The 23,265-nt window shown below is 40.3% G+C and overlaps 5 protein-coding genes across 5 annotated transcripts in view; all 5 read right to left on the bottom strand.

Annotated features, from left to right (window-relative positions):
* LOC103375288 (protocadherin alpha-8-like) overlaps positions 1-615 on the bottom strand; it is a 10,408-nt gene extending 9,793 nt beyond the window's left edge. The window contains exon 1 of the mRNA XM_008305518.1: positions 382-615. Within this exon, the coding sequence (XP_008303740.1) occupies positions 382-615 (234 nt within the window). The remainder of the gene's footprint in view (positions 1-381) is intronic.
* Positions 616-1,060: 445 nt separating this feature from the next.
* On the bottom strand, positions 1,061-3,560 carry LOC103375287 (protocadherin alpha-8-like). Its single transcript, XM_008305517.1, has 2 exons — positions 1,260-3,560; positions 1,061-1,087 (listed from the first exon to the last, which is right to left on the bottom strand). Exons 1-2 carry the CDS (start codon positions 3,558-3,560, stop codon positions 1,061-1,063), a joined length of 2,328 nt encoding a protein of 775 aa, XP_008303739.1.
* Positions 3,561-4,417: 857 nt separating this feature from the next.
* LOC103375286 (protocadherin alpha-8-like) lies at positions 4,418-7,460 on the bottom strand. Its single transcript, XM_008305515.1, has 2 exons — positions 5,103-7,460; positions 4,418-4,423 (listed from the first exon to the last, which is right to left on the bottom strand). Exons 1-2 carry the CDS (start codon positions 7,458-7,460, stop codon positions 4,418-4,420), a joined length of 2,364 nt encoding a protein of 787 aa, XP_008303737.1.
* A 132-nt stretch (positions 7,461-7,592) lies between these two features.
* On the bottom strand, positions 7,593-11,479 carry LOC103375285 (protocadherin beta-15-like). Its single transcript, XM_008305514.1, has 2 exons — positions 9,128-11,479; positions 7,593-7,643 (listed from the first exon to the last, which is right to left on the bottom strand). Exons 1-2 carry the CDS (start codon positions 11,477-11,479, stop codon positions 7,593-7,595), a joined length of 2,403 nt encoding a protein of 800 aa, XP_008303736.1.
* Positions 11,480-11,649: 170 nt separating this feature from the next.
* On the bottom strand, positions 11,650-14,562 carry LOC103375284 (protocadherin alpha-3-like). The gene is made up of 2 exons (XM_008305513.1): positions 12,202-14,562; positions 11,650-11,694 (listed from the first exon to the last, which is right to left on the bottom strand). The coding sequence occupies exons 1-2, from the start codon at positions 14,560-14,562 to the stop codon at positions 11,650-11,652; spliced, it is 2,406 nt and encodes an 801-aa protein (XP_008303735.1).
* Positions 14,563-23,265: the final 8,703 nt, after the last annotated feature.

The following is a 23,265-nucleotide window of genomic DNA, read 5'->3' as shown; positions in this document are numbered from 1 at the left end:
CTTTTCCCGATCCAGAGACTTTTGCAAAACTAAAAATGGTACCTTGTCCTCTCCTCTCTCTCGAATCTGTACACTAAAATATTCGTTATGGTTTAATTTATACGCACGTACTGTATTAACGACAACATCTGGATCGCGCGCAGTTGGTAACTGGAAACGTCTGCCTGGAAGAGCAGACTCTGGAATCTCTAATATTTTTTCTTCCTCTTGAAAACCCGGGGAATTATCATTTACATCTATAATTTCAACTCCTACATAATGTATCTCCATGGGGTTTTCAGCGACCATCTTCAGGTTTATTATACATGGAGAGATATTTTCACAGAGCTCCTCTCGGTTAATGTTTTTATGCACATACAAGACGCCATTGTTCGGATTTACTTTAAACTGACCATCCTCAGTCCCAGATACAATGCGAAATCGTCGTTCCTCCAGCGAGCTGATGTCCAAGCCCAGGTCCTTGGCCACATTTCCAACAACAGATTCAAGTTTTACTTCCTCTGGAATTGTATATTTTATCTGAGCAGAAACCCGCTCCACGCAGCAGAGCATCACAGAGAAACTGAGGGCTACCCACCAGGACTGTGTTCCTCGTCTTTGTCCTCCTGTCCCCATTGTATTCACGTGCGGCTCCTCTAGATAAGGAAAGGCATTTAATCCAACAGATGCTAAGGAACTGATATGCCAATTTTTTGGCTTATCATATGTTAAAATGTCTCAGCGTCCACACGTCTATCTTCGGCAGGCGCCGTCTCCTGTTTTTCGACCTGAACAATGCCTCTCTGGAAGGGGCAGGGCCTTCACTGTAACACAGCAGTTTGATGCTGATATTACACTGACCCCATGTGGACGATGCACATTATAACCCGGGTTTAGACAAATAGTTTGTCTAATTTGTAGTTGGGTTATAATGTGTACTGTAAATCCGAGTTCACGAACACATTTCAGCACCGTGGACAGCACTACAAACTTGGAAACACTGAACATAAAAATCACCACCAGTACAAATCAGCACCACGGATAGCGAAAGAAAGTAGGCTCTCATGTTTGTTGATGTTCTTCAGATAATGGTCTGAACATCCTTCGACTTGCAAGAGAGTCAACAACAGCAAATTACTATGATCTTAACCAAAATTACAAACTACCATAACATTATTTAAGCTTTCATCCAACACATGAAAAAAGCATTTTAAGCAAACATTTTCATTCTGGCGCAAATTGGTAATGACAATAAAGCTAATATTATAATAGGGCCTTACCTCCTCTGATGTTCTCCTCCTGTCAGGGAGCACTAGAGTATTTGCATGGCTTCCAGGTACTATTGTAGATCCTATGCTCATTCTGGGTCCAACTAGCATGTAGCGTTTGTCTCCAGATCTGTACTGGATGCTGTGACACAGTGTCCCATCATAATTGGTCTCTTGCAGATATTTAGAAGTATAGTCTGTGGATTTGGAGCACTGCATTGCAATCAGCACGATGATGCTGATGAGAAAAAGTACAGAAACTGAGCCCAAAGTTATCATCAGGTAAAAAGTCACATTGTCCTCATCATCAACTTTTGCTGCACTTTTGACATCAGAAGCTGCAAAAGCCTCTTTGGGCTCCACAAGTTTGACAATGACAGTAGCTGTAGCTGAGAGTGAAACGTTTCCATTGTCTTTGACCAGTATGACCAGTTTGTGCTCAGCCTCGTCTGTCTCTGTGAATGAGCGAAGTGTTCTGATCTGTCCTGTATATCGGTCCAGACCAAAGAGACTGTGGTCAGTGAGTTCCTGCAGTGAGAAGAGCAACCATCCGTTATATCCTATATCAGCGTCATAGGCTCTGACTTTGGTGACCAAGTGTCCCGCGTTGACATTGCGGGGAATCTCCTCCACACCTTCAGCAGAGCCGTTGGAGCTGAGTGGATACAGGATGACTGGAGCGTTGTCGTTCTGATCCAGAATGAACACGTTGACTGTGACGTTGCTGCTGAGTGACGGAGCTCCAGAATCTGTGGCAACCACTTGGAACTGGAACGTTTTCAGCGTTTCAAAGTCGAAACTTTTCAGCGCTGTGATGTGTCCATTGTCTGGGTTCACATTGAGGAAGGACAAAACGTCATTCTGACTCCCTTCCCTCACAATATGATATGAAATAGCTGCGTTGTCGTTCACATCTTTATCCGTTGCCTTTACAGAGAATATTGACGCTCCAGCAACATTATTCTCTGACAAGTAAAAGTGTAATGGATTTTGTGAAAATTGTGGACTGTTGTCATTCACGTCTGATATCTGGATACTGAGTGTTTTAAAAGTAGATAAAGGAGGCTCACCACAGTCTGTGGCTTTTATCGTTATTTCATAATGTGCCACTTCCTCTCGATCCAAAAGTCCCTTAGTGACTACTGAATATATGTTTTCTTTATATGATGGCTTTAACTCAAAAGGCACATCTGAAGTTATGGTTGATATTATTTTCCCATTAACTCCAGAATCTTTATCTGTTACACTAAGTAGTGAAATGACTGTTCCAGGCTTTGACTCTTCTGACACTGTATTTGACAGTGATGTGATTTCTATTTCTGGTGGATTATCATTAACATCTTTAATCTTTATGATGACTCTACACTCACCGGTCAGTGGAGGTGTTCCTTTGTCTGATGCCTCAACATCCAGTTTATAAACGTTGTTTTCTTCAAAGTCCACCACTCCTTTTACTGTTATTTCTCCAGTTAATTTGTCCAGTTCAAAAATATCATAGACTCTCTTCTTTAGTGTTTTTCCAAGGCTGTATTCAGTCTCACTGTTGGTGCCTTCATCTGGATCCGTGGCATTCATTTGAAATACGGACGTTCCAATTGGAACATTTTCCTGTATTTCAATTGTGTAAATCTCTTGACTAAATGTTGGGCGGTTATCATTACTGTCAAGAACAATAATAGAAACATTCAGTGTTCCTGATCTGGGAGGTTTACCTCCATCAACTGCTGTCACTACTAGCAAGTGTTTCCTTCGTTGTTCTCTATCTAAGGACTTCTTCAGCACTAAAAATGGTATTTTGTCCTCATCGCTTTGACGGATATCTATTTCAAAATGTTCATTTGACGTTAACATGTAGGTACGAATAGAGTTAATTCCAGCATCGGGGTCACGAGCAGTGTGCAGCTGAAATCGTCTCCCTGGCAATGTTTGTTCAAATATTTCAAACATCTGCTCTTTTTCGGGAAAACTAGGTGAGTGATCGTTTACATCTGTAATTTCCACAATAACGTAGTGCATTTCCAAAGGGTTTTCCACTATGATCTTGAGCTCCATCAGGCATGTACCACCACCCTGACACAGCTCCTCTCTGTCAATTTTCTTGTGCACATAGAGAGCTCCATTATCCTGGTTTGCGTCAAAAAATGTATCCTTCGATCCAGAGACAACACGGAACCGTCGATCAGTTAAAGAGGCGATGTCAAGGCCAAGGTCCTTTGCAACATTTCCAACAACAGTTCCTTCCTTTACCTCCTCTGGAACAGAGTATCTTATCTGAGCAAACGCCTGCTTTCCGAAAAGCAGCAATAGAATCATCCGAAACGCAAACTGATAATTTTCCCTCATTCGATTTGATTTAAAAATCCCCATCGTTTTAGGCAAAGACAACACAAGAAACGCCAATTCTGCGGCCAAAAATCCTCTACGTTGACGCTGCTAAATAAAGCATTTCCACGGAACGCACATCATGAATCCGTCAGAGAGCGCGGTTCAAATGCATTTATTCCTCTATCTGCCAAACAAAGGCTTTTCAAGGGGAGGGACAACTATCGTTTTCAGTGCTGCAGTGACACCCGGAGGTTTTTAAAGGAACGCAATAGATTTTATACACTCAAGGAAACACTATATTTGTTTGTCCAAAACACACGTAGTAAGTTCCTGACACGATATTACAATGTAGCCACTACAACAGTATACTACACAAAGCGACATACAAATGGACAACCCGGAACAGGTATTTTTTTATCCGCGTTTCTAAGATTATTACTTGTCTTATTATCTTCAGTTTGCTTACAAATCGTGAGCTTTGTTTATTTACTATGGCAATCAGTCACAATCAGTCACAAATGTAGTGTATATCTGAATGACATGAAGGACCATTTTCAATTTTTGAGTAATAAAGCAGATGTAGTCGCCACCAACTCCATATTTTCAAGCGAGTTATTAGTGGACTGTTTACAGAGCAGCTTTGGAAAATCGATTGCCCAGATATTCCCAGAGTAATTGTGTCTATATCTATATGAACCCCCTTTTGCTTGATAAACAAAATAAAATAAATAAATAAAAATCGGCATTTCAGAACCATGGAAAGCGACTACATACACATAATGACTATATATTTTAAAATGAAATGTATAATAATATGAACCAAAAGCTATTCCTAAAAGAAGTAGTCAAACCTGAAAGTCAAAACATAATTCAAAAACCCACACCATGTATCCACTGAACTGCAACTGTGCACCGTGAACAGCCGATCACATTACAACATATTTTGTCATAACCCGGCATGTAGGCTAAGACGGGTCGCCAGTCTATCGCAGGGCTACACTTAAGACAGACAACCAAGCACACTCACATTCACACCTACGGACAATTTGGAATCACCAATTAACATCAACATATTTTTGGACCTTGTGCGAGTAAGCCGGAGAACCTGGAGAGAACCCACGCTGCACGGGGAGAACATGCAAACTCCACGCATTCATTCATTCATTTATTTAAATAATACTACTCATAATACCGATGATAACAATAATAATAGTGTGAGGTGTGTGAATCAGTAGCATCAGAAGCGTGGTTTTGGATGCATGGATGTGGTGTGGTGACAGGTGTTGTCTGGTGCAGCATAACCAACCAATTGACAATACGGCCGCAGCCACAAGCCGGATGGAGACAGGGACAGGGCTGAGGTGTTGGACCTTTGATAGCAAGGGAGCGCTGTGCCCAAACACGCCAACCGCTCATTTCAAGAACGGTATGAAGAGACATTAAAATGACTTCAACTGTTAAATCTTCGAGAAGTAAACTATCTTTTCAGAACGTTGAAACAATTCCAGGTATAATCAAACATGGTCTTACCTCTTCAGATGTCCTCCTCCTGTCAGGGAGCACTAGTGTATTTGCGTGACTTCCAGGTACTATAGTAGATCCTATACTCATTCTGGGTCCAACTAACATGTAGCGTTTGTCTCCAGATCTGTACTGGATGCTGTGACACAGTGTCCCATCATAATTGGTCTCTTGTAGATATTTAGAAGTATAGTCTGTGGATTTGGAGCACTGCATTGCAATCAGCACGATGATGCTGATGAGAAAAAGTACAGAAACTGAACCCAAAGTTATCATGAGATAAAAAGTCACGTTGTCCTCATCATCAACTTTTGCTGCACTTTTGACATCAGAAGCTGCAAAAGCCTCTTTGGGCTCCACAAGTTTGACAATGACAGTAGCTGTAGCTGAGAGTGAAACGTTTCCATTGTCTTTGACCAGTATGACCAGTTTGTGCTCAGCCTCGTCTGTCTCTGTGAATGAGCGAAGTGTTCTGATCTGTCCTGTATATCGGTCCAGACCAAAGAGACTGTGGTCAGTGAGTTCCTGCAGTGAGAAGAGCAACCATCCGTTATATCCTATATCAGCGTCATAGGCTCTGACTTTGGTGACCAAGTGTCCTGCGTTGACATTGCGGGGAATCTCCTCCACACCTTCAGCAGAGCCGTTGGAGCTGAGTGGATACAGGATGACTGGAGCGTTGTCGTTCTGATCCAGAATGAACACGTTGACTGTGACGTTGCTGCTGAGTGACGGAGCTCCAGAATCTGTGGCAACCACTTGGAACTGGAACGTTTTCAGCGTTTCAAAATCAAAACTTTTCAGCGCTGTGATGTGTCCGTTGTCTGAATTGATATTTAAAAATGCTGCATTTTTCATTTGACTACTTTCATCTCGGACTATATGATAAGTTAAAGCAGCGTTTTCATTCAAGTCTTTATCTGAAGCAGAAACTGAAAATATTGTATTTCCAGGCACGTTATTTTCTACCAGATAAAGTTCAATCGGATTTTGCTGAAATTCCGGCATATTATCATTCACGTCCGATACATCAATACTCAGAGTTTTGAATGTGGACAGAGGAGGCTGTCCACAGTCTGTAGCTGTTATTGTGATATCGTAGTGCGGAACCGATTCTCGATCCAAATGTTGTTTCAAAACTAAGGAATACATGTTATCTTGAAATGATGGTTTTAAATCAAATGGTACATTTTCTGACAGACTGCAGATGACTTTACCGTTTAGACCGGCGTCCTGATCTGTGATGCTGATTAACGAAACGACGGTTCCAGGTTTTGAATTTTCTGATACCGTATTCGACAGAGATGTTACCTCTATTTCAGGTTTATTATCATTTTTGTCGAGCACTTTGATGATCACCCTGCAATCTGCACTCATGGGAGGTTGTCCTTTGTCAGTTGCTTGGACATCTAATTTATAAACATCAGCCTTCTCAAAGTCAATTTCTCCCTTTACTCGAATCTCACCAGTCTCTTTATTTAAACTAAACAAGTCATAAATCTTTCGGTCAAGTTGACCACCAAAAAAATACTCAATCTCTCCATTTGCACCTTCATCCAAATCAGTTGCCGTTACTGTGATCACACTGGTATCTGCTTCTACATTTTCAGGTATTGTAACTGAATATACTTCCTGGCTAAATGTCGGATGGTTGTCATTTGAATCGAGGACTATGACTGTGACATTAAGAGTTCCTGATCTTGGTGGATTTCCACCGTCAACTGCTGTCAGAGTCAGTCTGAGCTCCTGGTGCTTTTCCCGATCCAGAGACTTTTGCAAAACTAAAAATGGTATCTTGTCTTCTCCCCTCTCTCGTATCTGTACACTAAAATATTCGTTTTGGTTAATTTTGTACGCACGTACTGTATTAATGACAACATCTGGATCGCGCGCAGTTGGTAACTGGAAGCGTCTGCCTGGAAGTGTGGACTCAGAGATTTCGATTATGTGCTCCTCCTCTTGAAAATTGGGCGAATTGTCATTTACATCTATAATTTCAATTCCCACATAATGTATCTCCATGGGGTTCTCAGCGACCATCTTTAAGTTCTTTATACATGGAGAGATGTTTTCACAGAGCTCTTCTCTGTCGATGTTTTTATGCACATACAAGACGCCATTGTTCGGATTTACTTTAAACTGACCATCCTCAGTCCCAGAGACAATACGAAATTGCCTTTCCACAAGCGAGCTGATGTCCAAGCCCAGATCCTTGGCCACATTTCCAACAACAGATTCTATTTTTACTTCCTCTTGAATTGTATATTTTATCTGAGCAGAAACCCGCTCCACGCAGCAGAGCATCACAGAGAAACTGAGGGCTACCCACCAGGACTGTGTTCCTCGTCTTTGTCCTCCTGCTCCCATCGTTTCGGTTAGATATTTAATAATATATCCACTTAAATGTCCTTGCACCAACGGAAGATGTGAAAACCACAAAATTTGTTTCAAATATATTCCATATCTCTTACGTATCCATGTACCAATAACAGCAACCCTTCATTCTGTTGCGGGTACCGTCTCCTCACTGTCGACCTGAACAAAACGACTCTAGAAGGGGCAGGGCCACCACTGTACCTCATCAGTTTATGCTGATATGATACTGACACCTTGTGGACTGGACACATTATCATCTATTTATAAAGCGAACCGTGACACAATCTACAAGAACAGTATCAGTGTAGGCGCAAATTGTAGATTGACTGCTGCAAAGAACTTATATTTTTGCTGACGGTTTTTAAACCATTATTCAAATGATGAATTGTTTTTACAAGTAGACTTAAGAATTTCTTTGTAATAGGGCAATGGCATGAAATTGTTAGCTGTACCTTGACATGTTTCGGCGTTCCATCTGTCGCCTTCTTCAGAAGTGTCATCTGACGTGTGTGACGTGTCTGTATCAGCTGTTTATCCTAGGTATGGCCAATCTGACAGATCCAGTGGGTGTGTCAGTTTGGCCACACCTACCGCCGCGCGGTGGTCTCTGGAGCGGAGCGTCCCAGGTGTGGGATAGAAGGAACGCTCCATCATCTCTATTGATTGTGTGAGCCTCACTTCCTGATTTCAATGGCCTCCCGGATCCAGCGCCTGTATTTATGCTCCTCAGTCCCTATGATCCTCGCGTCTTCCCAATTCATCACATGGTTCTCCCGCTTGCAGTGATCTGAGATGGCAGATTTTAGGTTCTCTTGTTTTTACTATTTCAGGCAGCTTGTTTCTCTTTGTTTTCGTACAGTTTGACAACCAGCAAAACATTTTAAACTGTTTTATATGTTGTGTCATCAGAACCGTGAAAATGTGCTTTAATGTTTATCAGTGGTACTTCTAATATTGTTTTGTGCTTCGCGAAAAGTAGTTAAGTGTGCACTGAATACTCTTACAAAAATGCGACTGGTAATATTGTCTGCAGATTCGGTGCGATTTCATGGACAATATTCCTCAGTCAAGCTTCATGCGGCAACCTAAACACTTTCAAAATACAGTCGATAAATGGGAACCACGTGAAACTACAGACAAGGTACCACCAATGTTCCATCCCACAGCAAACTCATTTTTCTGTATAAAATATGCTAAACAAAACACTCAGTGGTTTAACTAATACAATCCATGAGTGAAAATATAAATATTTAGACAAAGACTTGCAGTTTGACTTGAAAATCACCACAATATGACCAAGCATGAGCATTTTTCAGTACCATGGAGAGCACCAATAAATATGTCTCTACACTTGTTCAACATTGTTTTTGAGGAGCAGACTTAGTGTTTCTTGAGTAGACTTAAAAACTGCTGCAAATATATCCAGTAAACTGCAGCTAAACACAATGTACAGTCCTTGTGAAATAGCTGTTATGTCATTTTATTCTCATTTCAAGATAAGGCTTAGATCAAAACAAGAAGAAATATTTCAGAACTTTTTCTGTATAGAGTGAACAGTCATTGCTTCATGTGTTTCTAAATGTAATCATGTCTATTACGAATAGTTGATCTCTTTATGACCAAAGACTATGTACATTGAAATAGAAACAATGCCTTACCTCCTCAGATGTCCTCCTCCTGTCAGGGAGCACCAGTGTATTTGCATGACTTCCAGGTACTATAGTAGATCCTATACTCATCCTGGGTCCAACTAACATGTAGCGTTTGTCGCCAGATCTGTACTGGATGCTGTGACACAGTGTCCCATCATAATTAGTCTCTTGCAGATATTTAGAAGTATAGTCTGTGGATTTGGAGCACTGCATTGCAATCAGCACGATGATGCTGATGAGAAAAAGTACAGAAACTGAGCCCAAAGTTATCATTAGATAAAAAGTCACGTTGTCGTCATCATCAACTTTTGCTGCACTTTTGACATCAGAAGCTGCAAAAGCCTCTTTGGGCTCCACAAGTTTGACAATGACAGTAGCTGTAGCTGAGAGTGAAACGTTTCCATTGTCTTTGACCAGTATGACCAGTTTGTGCTCAGCCTCGTCTGTCTCTGTGAATGAGCGAAGTGTTCTGATCTGTCCTGTATATCGGTCCAGACCAAAGAGACTGTGGTCAGTGAGTTCCTGCAGTGAGAAGAGCAACCATCCGTTATATCCTATATCAGCGTCATAGGCTCTGACTTTGGTGACCAAGTGTCCTGCGTTGACATTGCGGGGAATCTCCTCCACACCTTCAGCAGAGCCGTTGGAGCTGAGTGGATACAGGATGACTGGAGCGTTGTCGTTCTGATCCAGAATGAACACGTTGACTGTGACGTTGCTGCTGAGTGACGGAGCTCCAGAATCTGTGGCAACCACTTGGAACTGGAACGTTTTTAGCGTCTCAAAGTCGAAATTTTTCAGCGCTGTAATTTGTCCGTTTTCCGAATTGACATTCAGGAAAGACGTCATGTCACCCTGCTGCCCATCACCCCTCACAATGTGGTATGTAATTGCTGCATTTTCATTCAGATCGTTATCAGAAGCACTGACAGAAAATATTGATGCACCAGGAGTGTTGTTTTCCACCAAGTAAAGTTCAAACGGATTCTGACTGAAAACTGGAATGTTGTCATTTACATCTGACACCTGAACACTTAAGGTTTTTACAGTCGAAAGTCGAGGTTCACCACAGTCAGTGGCTGTTATTGTGATGTCATAATGAGACACAGTTTCTCGGTCTAACCGCCCCTTTGTGACAAGAGAATACATGTTTTCCTCAATGGAGGGAGTCAAATCAAACGGGACATCATCAGACATTTTACAAATCACTTTTCCATTAAGCCCTGAGTCTCTGTCTGTTACACTGATGAGAGAGATAACAGTTCCAGGCTTTGAGTTCTCAGGGATTAAGTTGGACAATGATGTCACTTCAATCTCTGGTTTATTATCGTTCACGTCTTTTATTTTTATGACCACTCTACTTTCGGCTGTCCACGGTGGCTGGCCTTTATCTGAAGCCTGCAAATCTAGTCTGTAAAGCTCAGTTTCCTCAAAGTCAATTTTTCCTTTCACTCGAATCTCACCAGTGACACTGTCTAATTCAAAGGTGTCATGCACTTTTTTCTTTTGTGTTTTTCCAAAGCTGTACTCAATTTCGCTGTTTGAGCCTTCATCTAAATCTGTAGCGTTTAATTTTATTACAAGGGTTCCTATCGGGGCGTTTTCATCTAATGACACAGTATATACATCTTTGCTGAACACTGGTCGATTATCATTTGCATCGAGCACGGTGATAGTTAAATTAAGGTTTCCAGATTTAGAGGGACTCCCCCCATCAAGAGCAGTTAACACCAAACGATGCTCTACCTTTTGCTCTCTGTCTAAAGGCTTCTTCAGTACTATAAACGGTATCTTGTCTTCTTCACTGTCTCTGACTTCAATATCAAAAAAATCATTAGGACTTAGTTTATATAATCGCACTGACTGTGTCCCGAAATCAGGATCTCTGGCGGCATGAATTTGGAAACGAGTACCTGGAGGAGTATTCTCTGCTATTTGCAATCGCTGTGCGGTGTCTGGAAAAGTCGGTGAATGGTCGTTAACATCGGTTATTTCAACTCCAACGTAATGTATTTCCAGCGGGTTTTCAACAACGACTTTTAGGTTTATCAAACAAACCTTGGTTCCATCACATAGCTCCTCGCGGTCCATAATTTTGCCAACGTAGAGCACTCCATTGTTCTGATTCAGCTGAAACAGAGCGTGATTTGGACCCGAAACAATACGAAATCTTCTGCCTGTCAAAGAGCTAATGTCAAGCCCTAAATCCTTGGCAACATTTCCAACTGAGGATCCAACTTGAACTTCTTCTGGAACAGAGTACCTTAGCTGAGCCAAAATCAGCTCCACAAAGCATAGCAATGAAATCCCGGCAACCCACCAGCAGCTCCCTCGGCGCCTTTGTCCTCGTTCCCCCATTGCAAAACAATTATGCGAAGGCTTTCTACGAAGCAAATACAGTGATCCAACTGCTCATCGAACCCGTCTGAGGAGAACCATGTCACGATTTCCAAATACAAGCAAATCCGCCGTGTATATATTAACCGCTATTCATATTATGTGATATAGAGCCTGCGAAGCGTGTCCCGTCAGTGCACCACCTCCATCAGAGATGATCCAGAGATGGGCAGGGCCTGAACAAGATGAGGAACACAACCATTGTCGAGGCCACACTGACACCAAGTGGCTACTGAGCTACAACACGAAAGAACAAGTGTTTTCTTCACAGCGTCCTTCTCTCGGGACTTTCACATTTACTAGTCTTACTCTGTAGAGGAATCTGTGGTCTGCCTCCCCCCAGCTGGTCAAATGCACATTGGATATGTCTTTTGTTAAATAAAATAAAATAAAAATACACTGCGAACCTCACTTTGAATAATATAAAATACATGGCTGGACGCAAGACAAGAATACTAACTTAACTGTCAAAACAACCTTCATTTACAGCTACAGGTGTAAATATTATTGCTTTACCTGCCACTGAATGCACTGAGAAAATACTGAAGCGGTTGCCACAAAGTTTCAGCACCACGGACAGCGGCAGCAGAGCCAACAGAGCAAATTAAAACACAGCAATTATACATTTCGAAATAATGTTGTGAGAGAGCATATGCAATGTGAATAATTAAAAATAAACTTACCTCTTCAGATGTTCTCCTCCTGTCAGGGAGCACCAGTGTATTTGCGTGGCTGCCGGGAACTATAGTAGATCCTATACTCATCCTGGGTCCAACTAACATGTAGCGTTTGTCTCCAGATCTGTACTGGATGCTGTGACACAGTGTCCCATCATAATTGGTCTCTTGCAGATATTTGGAAGTATAGTCTGTGGATTTGGAGCACTGCATTGCAATCAGCACGATGATGCTGATGAGAAAAAGTACAGAAACTGAGCCCAAAGTTATAATCAGGTAAAATATAATATCATCTTCTCCCTGGTCTTTTGCTGCACTTTTGACATCAGAAGCTGCAAAAGCCTCTTTGGGCTCCACAAGTTTGACAATGACAGTAGCTGTAGCTGAGAGTGAAACGTTTCCATTGTCTTTGACCAGTATGACCAGTTTGTGCTCAGCCTCGTCTGTCTCTGTGAATGAGCGAAGTGTTCTGATCTGTCCTGTATATCGGTCCAGACCAAAGAGACTGTGGTCAGTGAGTTCCTGCAGTGAGAAGAGCAACCATCCGTTATATCCTATATCAGCGTCATAGGCTCTGACTTTGGTGACCAAGTGTCCTGCGTTGACATTGCGGGGAATCTCCTCCACACCTTCAGCAGAGCCGTTGGAGCTGAGTGGATACAGGATGACTGGAGCGTTGTCGTTCTGATCCAGAATGAACACGTTGACTGTGACGTTGCTGCTGAGTGACGGAGCTCCAGAATCTGTGGCAACCACTTGGAACTGGAACGTTTTCAGCGTTTCAAAGTCGAAACTTTTCAGCGCTGTAATCGTGCCATTGGCTTCATTTATATTTAAAAAGGAGGCAATCGTATGTCCTGGAGTCTTACGATCCAGTGAGTATGTGACTACTGCATTTTCTCCACCATCAGCATCAGTCGCGCTCACTGAGAAAATTGACATCCCCGCCTTGTTGTTCTCAGGCACATAAAAAGTATATGGACTTTCAGTAAACAAAGGACTATTATCGTTAACATCCAGCACATCTACCTGGATCACCTTTGTAGATGACAGAGCAGGGCTCCCTAAGTCCTTGGCTGTTATTGTAATGTTATACATATGCATTGTTTCTTTATCTAGGTAATCCTTGGTAACCAAAGAGTATGACTGCCCGTCAGGGGATGGCTTTAAGTCAAAAGGTAAATTACTCGGCACGTTGCAGACCACCTGTCCGTTCACACCTGAGTCAAGATCCGTGACACCCATCAGCGCCACCACAGTGCCTGGAGGTGCATCCTCTGGAATGCGACTCGAAAGGGACGTGATGTCTATTTCAGGCTGGTTATCATTCACGTCTTCCACTTTAACCACCACGTTGCAGTGTGTGGAAAGAGACACGGCGCCTTTGTCCGCAGCCAGTACTTTAATCTCGTAGACTTGCTTTTCTTCATAGTCAAGGCGTCCTTTCACAGTTAGTTGTCCAGTTTTACTATTCAAATCAAACAGCTCAGATGACAGTCCTCTAATTTTGCTCCTTAAGGAATATTCAATCTCACCGTTTGCGCCCTCGTCTGAGTCAGATGCATTTACTGTCAGCAGAAATGTCCCTGGAGGGACGTTTTCTCTTATTGTTGCGGTGTATTTTTGTTTATCACACACTGGTGGATTGTCATTTACGTCAGATACAACAACAGTGATATTAATAGTACCAGATTTTGATGGCTTCCCTCCATCTGTAGCCGTTAATAGTAACCGGTGTTGAGCAGTGTGTTCTCTATCCAAAGGTCGCTGTAAGACGAGGAATGGAACCTTTGCATCCTCGCCAAACTCCTCGGTTTCCAAGCGAAAATACTGGTTGTGGTTTAGCTTATATGAATGTAGGGAATTCAAACCGACATCCAAATCGTGCGCTCCTTCCATTTGAAACCGAGAACCAACTACGGCGGACTCCAACACTTCCAATGTGTAGTTTTCTTCGGGAAATTTCGGCCAGTTGTCGTTTACATCCAGTATCTCGACTATTATTTGGTGCATTTCGAGGGGGTTTTCTACAACTGCTTTCAGATTTGTGATGCATGGAACCGTTTTTGCGCACAGCTCTTCTCTGTCTACCCTCTGGTTCACCAACAAAACGCCATCTCTGGGATTTACCTTAAACAGATCCTGCTTTGTTCCTGACACGACACGAAGATTCCTATCCGCCAGTCTTCCAACATCCAACCCGAGGTCTTTGGCTACATTTCCAACTGCTGTCCCCGATTTCAATTCTTCCTGGATGGAATATCGTATTTGAGCAGATATTCCTTCCAGTTTAGCCACCATCAGCAGCGCAAGACAAAAAGAAACCCACAAATCCCTCCACTGTCCGTTAACGTCCCGTATCTCCATTGTTTGGCAAAACAACCTTTTAATCGGCGGCCTTAAATCCTTCAACAAAATTTGAATAATTTTTTAGTTTCAAGATAAACAGCAGAAGTCCGGGAGAACCATCATTCTGGCAGAAAAGGGAGAGCCGCTTATTCTTTCAACCTGTCTGTGGGTTATTATGAATCTACACGAACGTAGAATAAAGATACCTCCTCACACACGACCACTATCACGATATATAGTGTAACAGCACCACCTACTGACACCGCAACGAGGCTGCAGTGACGCTAAAATGTTTGCTTCCAGTTTATCCTGTGTGGTTTTTCTTAGGTACAACACTGAATCTGGAGTTAGACAATAGATGCTCTATATGGAAATTGCAATCACACCAGATGTTTTGTTTGAACATTACAGCGTGTGGTAAATATTGTTGCAGGCAGATTCTGAAAAGCACGATGAATATTTCAAATTAGAATGAAACTTAAATTTCAGAAATTTCTAAAATATTCAAATGTATTCATTTTTTTCTCCGTTTCATTCCAGTTTTTTTTTTTACACTAATAGCCAGTAACATTTGTCAAAATTTCTTTGAGTAAAAAACAAGTCTATCTTTAACATCGTCACAGTTGATGAGACGATAAAGAAAGTAAATTCCAGTTTTACTTCTTCAGACAGTAACTTAAAGTATCAAGGTGAAAGCCAACTAATTTCAGCAATTTTTAGTTTCTTTTCTGCAAGAAGAATAATAGCAGCAACAATACTGCAGTTTTAAAACATTTCCTGGAAAGAACGATACAATGTGGTACTAAGTAATGTGAAAAACATGATCACTTTAGGAAAAGTTAAAAACAAATCCCCACAATTTTTTCGTTTATTACTGACAATTTTGCTATCCGTGTCTGTGTAGATTATTAGTCCTCCAGCTCATGGTAAGGCTAGAAGCTTCAGTTAAAAGCAACTGGACTTTTTTTTTAAGGTCCGACGTGAATCTAAAAGACAAGTCAAGTTCCTTTCCAGTTCTTGAAGAATCAGGCAATTATTTTCTTTAATGAATATTTTGTGTAGCAGCTGAACTGTTGATCCTACTTCTCTCAAGATTTGGAGATTAATTACATGGTTGTTTTTCAGAAGAAAAAATACAACCTTTTTTTTTGAAATATTAGAATATGACTGACGCATAAAATCAAGCTTTACTTAGTTTTGCTGTGCTGTTACTGAGGCTGTTCACATTCTCTCTGCTTGCACTCTGTGTTCTGCTCAGCACACTCCCACAATCGTTATCCTTTTGCAGAGGTGAGCAGTGACATCGTATGGAATAAACTTGCAAGTGCAGCTATGATGCGCCCCCTTGTATGGTACACAGTGTTCATACATAATCTTGATGCATTCCCTTTGCAGCAGCCTTACCGCACTACAGCAGTGGGTGGGGAAATGCATAATAAACTAAGGGAGAATATATAAAATAACGACCATACTAACAGCAATTAGAAATCAAAGTGACCTACATAAACCTCAAGTCTTCGCACCCCTCCCACCTGCTACTGCTGACGTACTGGTCCTGGATTTAGGCCAAACATATACGTGCGCGTGCATGAGCTCTGCGGCATTCCGCATCACCTCCTCCCATATCTGCCTCCATCGATTTACCCCTGCTGCGGCAATGATACCAGACTGTCAAAGCGCCTCATTTACATTATCATGAACCACCGTGAAACAAAGGAAAAGGTGTTATTTTGCAGAGCATGCTTATTTGATGTCTGCAAGCTGCGGATGCTGCACTGTGGAGTGCTGTGGGGGCTTGTCGGAATAATAAATTACAGTGTCAGAGCTACAGAGAGAGGACAGCGCGTTACCATGGCAACGTGGCTCCATTAGGCTGGTTGCTGGCCATGGTGCTGAAGGCAAGCAGGCGCACAGCAAAGAAGCAGAGGGGGAGGGATGCAGGTTTCTGTGAATTCTACAGACAAAGCCAGCTGTATCCATGTGTCCTGACACTCTTAATCCCCTAAAATGTTTAGGATACATATTATTCTTCTTCTTCTTCTTCTTCTTTGCAGTCTATATGGTTTATTTAGGAGTCATTTTATATTTCAGGTATTAGGGGAAGACACGTGCTTACAACCAGGACAATGTGTGATTAGGAATAGAGAGAAAAAAAATCAAATTTTCCTCTTCAATAACACCAAACCTGAGCCCATTCAATGCATAGTTTACATATATACTGTAAAATATATTGTTGTGTGATGTGCATGTGTTAGCCTACTAGTGCCAGCTGGTGGTTGTTCAAATGCTTTGTTACACATTGGTGCATTGCTGTGTCATGCATCAGCGCGTTAGTCTGTCAGTGGACCACAGCAGCAGACAACAGGCATTATTAGAGTCACTTGTCTGTGAGAAATTTGAAGCTAATTCTGATTTCACTGTGCTCAAACCAAACAAAATTTAATCAGACCTGGAGTCCATATGAAAACCATTGTTCTTGTTTGGTTTAAAAGATGTGAAATGATACAAACCTCTTATGAAATTCTATGTGTTTCTAAAATTTGCTGTTATATGGGGAGATTAAATCAAAAAATTTAAATAATATATTCAGTGGTCCTGACTGTCATTCTCTCCTCCTCTTGCATGACCTCATCTCTCTGGGGAGATGACTTCATGCATGCAGACACAAAGAGAGAGAAAGACAGACACCCTCAGGAAAAAAAACACAAAAAAAAACTGAAAAAAAAACTGCAAACACACATGTGCAGAACAGTGTTAATATCTATTTATTTTATTTTATTTTTTGCACATTGTAATAAAGTGTATCTTCATATGAGGCTATTTTGAGCTTCAGTTGAGACATAATTTAGTTGCTCTTTTTCCATTAATGTTGCTTTTAACATTGTGTTTCTTTGCAGGATGAAGATGATGTACAGAAGGACCCCTATCCCCTACAGTTACACATGAGAGGTAAAGTCATAGCCTTCCTGAAATGCTTGCTGGTAGAAATGTTCCTATTACTTTGACTCACACACGTTGTACACTTGAATTATGTAAACTGTTTTAAAAAAGAAAAAAACATTGATGGCTACCATATGATCTGCAAACTTTAGTGATTCTCCATCTCTTGAAAAATTGATATAAGAAAGTAATACATATATATTATAAAAAGTAGTAAATAAATAATACCCATCATGCCTTTTTACCAAGAATAAAAATATGAAAGGAGAGCACTGACTTATAGATAAGCCTTTAAAATAAAGGCAAAAGGTCAAAGGACACAGACATATGTGAATGAACCAAAATAACGAAAATAAATTAGAATATGAAAAAAAAAAATTCTGATTAAAGTTTAGCACTTAAACAGCACAACGGCACAAAGCTTTGTGTCTCGGGTCCCTTGTTGTCAGAAAGGGGTTTGTTTTATGTACAACAACGTGCACATAAGTGTGTTGCTTTTTCATAGATGATTATTATCATTTAGGAAAGTTAGCTCAGAATTTTTTAAGACAAGATTTTCAAGTCATAAAAGTAGATGAACTAAATTGCCCAGTGGGGAATGTCTTTGTCACTACTTCTTTGATCATATGAATGTACAAAACATGATTTAACTGTGCCACACTCTTCTCAACTATTATTTGTATAAGTCCATATTTATCCTTAACGCAGAAAATCTTTGTTGCACTGGTCAAAGTTAATCTCACCACACCCAAAGATTACATTAAGTGCAATAATACAGCAACATCATAATGCTATTGAGGTTGGTACATAAATCGACCTTTATAAGTAAAGCCAGTTGATTACAGGAAAATACCACTAATGATTATTCAGAATTAGTTATCAATGAACTGATATTTTATCTTTACATTGCACTTTGAATTCAATATAGCAGAATGCACAGATCAGTAATAAATGTTCAATATGCAGAAATGTACATCATTTCTACACAAGATTCCCTTCTGAAAGTATTTAGGAGCAATAGTTAAAGTTTCCTGTTGGAAAATCATGGTTTACATTGTCTTTGACCTAAAATCAGTGTTACTGTTTTTGTTACCATATTATCACTGTCTCACTATCACAGAGAGACAATTATATCAATAATAATGGGGGGCTTTAGGCAAATACCTATCACCCTTTCATGGGTTTTGGGGATTACAACATCCTAACAGTGATATTTGAACTTCACGTAAAAATAAATGACATAAGCAGGAGGATATGTCAGAGCACACTGCCATTAGAGACTCCAGTCTGTATGTGATAGTGGCTGTAATCTCCCTTGAAGACAGCTACTGAGCAGAAGCCTTCAGAAGATATCAGTCAGTGACAGAATGAGAGCATGAAACTATCAACAAAACATTCTGCCATATTCTCTTGTGCAAGACAGTTTTGTAACTAAGCCCGTCTTAATACTCCAGTAGTCTTTTTGACATCTCTGGGACAAACAAATTCATGATCCACACATAATCTTGCAAGTAAATCAGTTGGTGGCATTAAATACAAAATACAGGAAATGCAATTCAATGAGTAAACATCTTGTGCACATTCAACTCATTTCTCATTGTAAAAAAAACCCCACACTGTTGTGTGATTTGATCTTTTGGCATTATAATTATTTTATATTTACTACTCCAGGTGTACCTTATTCAGAGAAAGATCCCAATGAAATTAGAACCGGACTGCTTCATGATCTGAAAAATCTTTGTGTGTAGTCTTATCACCAGCATCTTCATTATTAATTCATAATGCAAGCTTGCAGTACAGCCATCCCTTAAGCAACTAGCAATTGGATTTTGTTTGCAAGGGCCAGATAGCCACTGAATCAGCAAAACCACTAAATCCCAAGTATTGTCATTCCCATATTCTGTGCTGCAGTGTGTGCACTGAAGCAAATCCCTGTCCCACAAAGTGACTCAGATAGGGAAATTGAGTTGTTACGGAAATGAAACATACTGACATACCAACGAATAACCATGACTGAAAGAAAGGTAGCTAATTAACTGTGAAGGGTGGAACAGTTATGAAAAAATAACTAAATTGGCCTTAAACTGTGACATTGTTATCCCAAATGTGGTTTAACTTGATCTTTTGATCTTATCCATGAAGATGCCAGCGCACATTTTCCTTAACCCTGAGAGGAATTAACCCCTTTATCGAATAGTGCACCTTAAAAAAAATAAATAAATAAAAATAAAGATTATGGCTTTCAGTGAAAAACACAGGAGATTCAGAAGTTCAGCAATTAATTTGTATTGTTTGTATTTAACAGATCATACAGACCAGACCATAGCATTACACTTAGCTCACACTACACCAGTTACTATATGTTGCACCATAGAAGTACCACTGTACAAAAGCACTTACTGTATATGTTTGCCTTTATCACATTACAACTTCTTACAAGTAATGCAATGTGAGCTGTGCTAAAGAGCTTGACTACATCATGTCTGATTGTTTTGGCTCATAAATCTGATGGCACAAGAGATCCACAATTTTGATCACATTAAAAAGTTTCAAAAGCACTGGTATTGAAAACGAAAGGCATATTTGTCAATACAGACATATGATATACTGTATATAGGAGTTACAGCTGTATCCCAATTTATGCATTGCATATATAGATACATACAGTAGTCAGTAATATACAAGAGCACAGCTTTCATTGGGTAAAATCAACCACAACTATGTTGTTTCAGTATTATAAAGTAAGCATTGAATGTTCATGTTCAGCTCTCAGGTTTCAATATGTTACACAATAGCAGAAGACACTGAAATTAGGGAAAATCCAGAGTTTGGATTTAGAAATGAAAGTACATGTTAGTGTTTGTAGTGTATATACAGTACTCAAAGGGAGACATCAATCAGTCTATTCTCAAATACTCACTGCATCCACTTTAGCTTGGTTCAAACCCCAAGATTCATTCTCCAGTAGTGTCCAAAAGGACAAAACATTCAAGCACACTGCACACTTAAGCTTAAGCTATGAACACTCTAAATATTATGAATCCATAGAAATGCCATTCTGCTTACAGGTGTTTTGCTTTGACCTTAACAAGAAAAAGGAATGCGATTACAAATTTGTTGACCCAATCTGAACATCTCAGGACTTTGTGATAAGAAAGTACAATGCCGTCTTGCTCCTCCATTGTGGTCCCATGAAAAGGTAATCTTCCATCTTGTTAAAAAATAATAAACACTGAGACTTAACCGCAGAAAGTGGATTCGCTCAATATCATAAATCATCTAAAGCTATCAATGTACCTTGGTTATTCCATGCAAAAACAACTAAAAGGCATGATTGCTAAAGGCCTCACTCTTATCTGTTTGATGTACTCATTAACTTAATTAAATCTCTCAGCACTTGCATTCACATATTTAGGCCTAGCTCACATATAAAGCACAAAGTCAAGTACAAAACAGAAAATTACAACATTTATAAAATACTGATTCCCTTTCAATTCATATTTTAAAATTGTAAGTTGGTGCTTTTCTGACATTTAAATAATTGTGCTATTTCACTTCCTACGTAACTTATATATAATATACATCAATGCTGCTATGAAGCAAGACAAAGCACAGAGGTTCAAATTGTAATAACCAACATGTGTTTCTTTTTTTAGAGAGGGAAAACCATCTCTTAAAGGCATCTCAACATTCCCATGTCCACTCTTATGGTCCTTGCTGTGGCTTCTTTGAATACCCACTGATACGTTTTTACAGTCTGCTTTGTGAGTGTCTCCTCTTGAATTATTATTATTATTTTTTTGCTTGAAAGTCTTGAAGTGTGGTTGAAGCCATGCAGTCTTTTCATGCATATTGAATAGACAAAGAGGCATTGTTGACTGGCTTTTCATGTGCTTAAAGAAAGAGAGGGGCAGGAAAATGTTTCCGATTAATCGTCTCAGTCCACTGGTGATCTAGCATGATAATTACACATTATGTGAGGAAGAAGGACCAGATTGAGCAGGATGATCACGAGGGGAGGGGAGAGTGGGGGATGGACATGTTTAGGGGTTTCTCCTTTCCTCTGCGAAGTTTTTCCTGTCAGCGTCAATCCAGCACACATCTGGAGGGGTGACCTTATGTGGAACTGCTGCTGCTGGTGGTGGATGCCTGCCAACGAGACAAAAGAATCAGACAAATCTGGAACAAGGACCAGAGCACTGAGAGCCTTGTGGCTGGCCAAACTGACATATCTCATGCAGCCGACGTCTGTCGCTCAGACAGGGGCTTCAGGCAGAGGACAGAGTGGGTGGAGGGGTTTGGAAGGATCCTTGAACATGTAGTGGGGAGGTGGCAGGTCTATCAATGAATACCATGCTCCAAGATTATGTGAAGGAGAGTGGTTGCTAGGTAACTGGGTGACTGGTTTCTCTTTGCGCCTCTCCTGCACAAAGAATTAGGTCACAAATCAGACTACAGCACACAGTAACATTCATGTTCAAAAGTGTCATTCTGTGAAGTCAGTAACATTCAGTCGAATTACAATTTTAACCAACCCAATCAGACAGAAACAACACAGTCCAATTCCACTTACAAACACTCAAAAACAGGATAGAGTCCTAATGCATTAGTGATGGGTCAGTAGGGGATGGACACATATTCATATTCACATGCACAGCATCCTTTTGAGAACATAGTGATTCAAATAAACACATATCAATATATTTCTTGCCATTTATTTTAACAGCAAAAGCCAGATTGTGAAAATGCCAAGCCAGCAAATAGCAATACTGAATCGAAGATTTTATTTTATTTTTTTCTGAGCTTAGGATGAATGTTTGTGGCTCAGATACTTTTTATACACAACTCTCACTTTGTTCACCAAAAGCAATGACTAGGGCAGGAATAGTGTTTTAATACTGCTTTATCTCTATCACCGTGTTTGCTTGATTGTCTGCAAGAACACAAACAACTTGTCAGTTATACTTATTACTGATTAATATTTCAGACTTTTAAGCACAATCAAGGTCATTGTCACTAAATATATATGTATTTTTAGGATCTGACAAATTTGATAGGTGTCAAAATTATGAAACTCTGATGTGTTAATTACTGTGCGAGTTAGATTGTACAGGCATTCAGCTTTAAGGATGAGACTGCTGTGTGAGTAACAGTAACCCAAAATATAGGTGTGAAGCGCTAGCAAAGTAGATTTGGCAAAGTGTAAGTGGTGTCAAGTGAGTGACCCTTTTGCAAAGGCAAAATAATAATTAAAAACATCCACTGAGAACAAAACAAACACAAAAGAAAACAATCCAAACACTAAGTTCTGTAAATGAATTTATAAAAGGTCATCCGGGTCGGGGGAGTGAGACTCCTGCATACCTCCAGCTGCAGAGTGGACTTCCCTCATTTAGGGTACTTTAGAGTGGGGAGAAAAAAAAAACAAGCAATTTAATGGTCAGGTCATTGCAAGCACAAAAAAGGGTTCTTTGTGTATGTATCCTATTGTCACAGAGTTGATGTCGAAGCACTATAAATGAAACGTTATCGTTTAAAGACACCACAGACTAAACATGGTTAGTGTGACCCTTAATAACAAATAGTACAGCTTGTTACAATGCATTCTATAAAAGAGGGTTAAAGCACAGTTTTACATTTAGCTTGAGAATTATTTATCCAGCAGCATACTTACCATTTGAGGTAGATAGATAGATAGATAGATAGATAGATAGATAGATAGATAGATAGATAGATAGATAGATAGATAGATAGATAGATAGATAGATAGATAGATAGATA

This window comes from Stegastes partitus, unplaced genomic scaffold, assembly GCF_000690725.1.
Source record: "Stegastes partitus isolate 25-593 unplaced genomic scaffold, Stegastes_partitus-1.0.2 Scaffold2535, whole genome shotgun sequence".
Classification (NCBI taxonomy): Eukaryota; Metazoa; Chordata; class Actinopteri; family Pomacentridae; genus Stegastes; species Stegastes partitus.
Note: the sequence above shows the minus strand (reverse complement) of the source record. Positions and strands in the feature narration are given on the sequence as shown.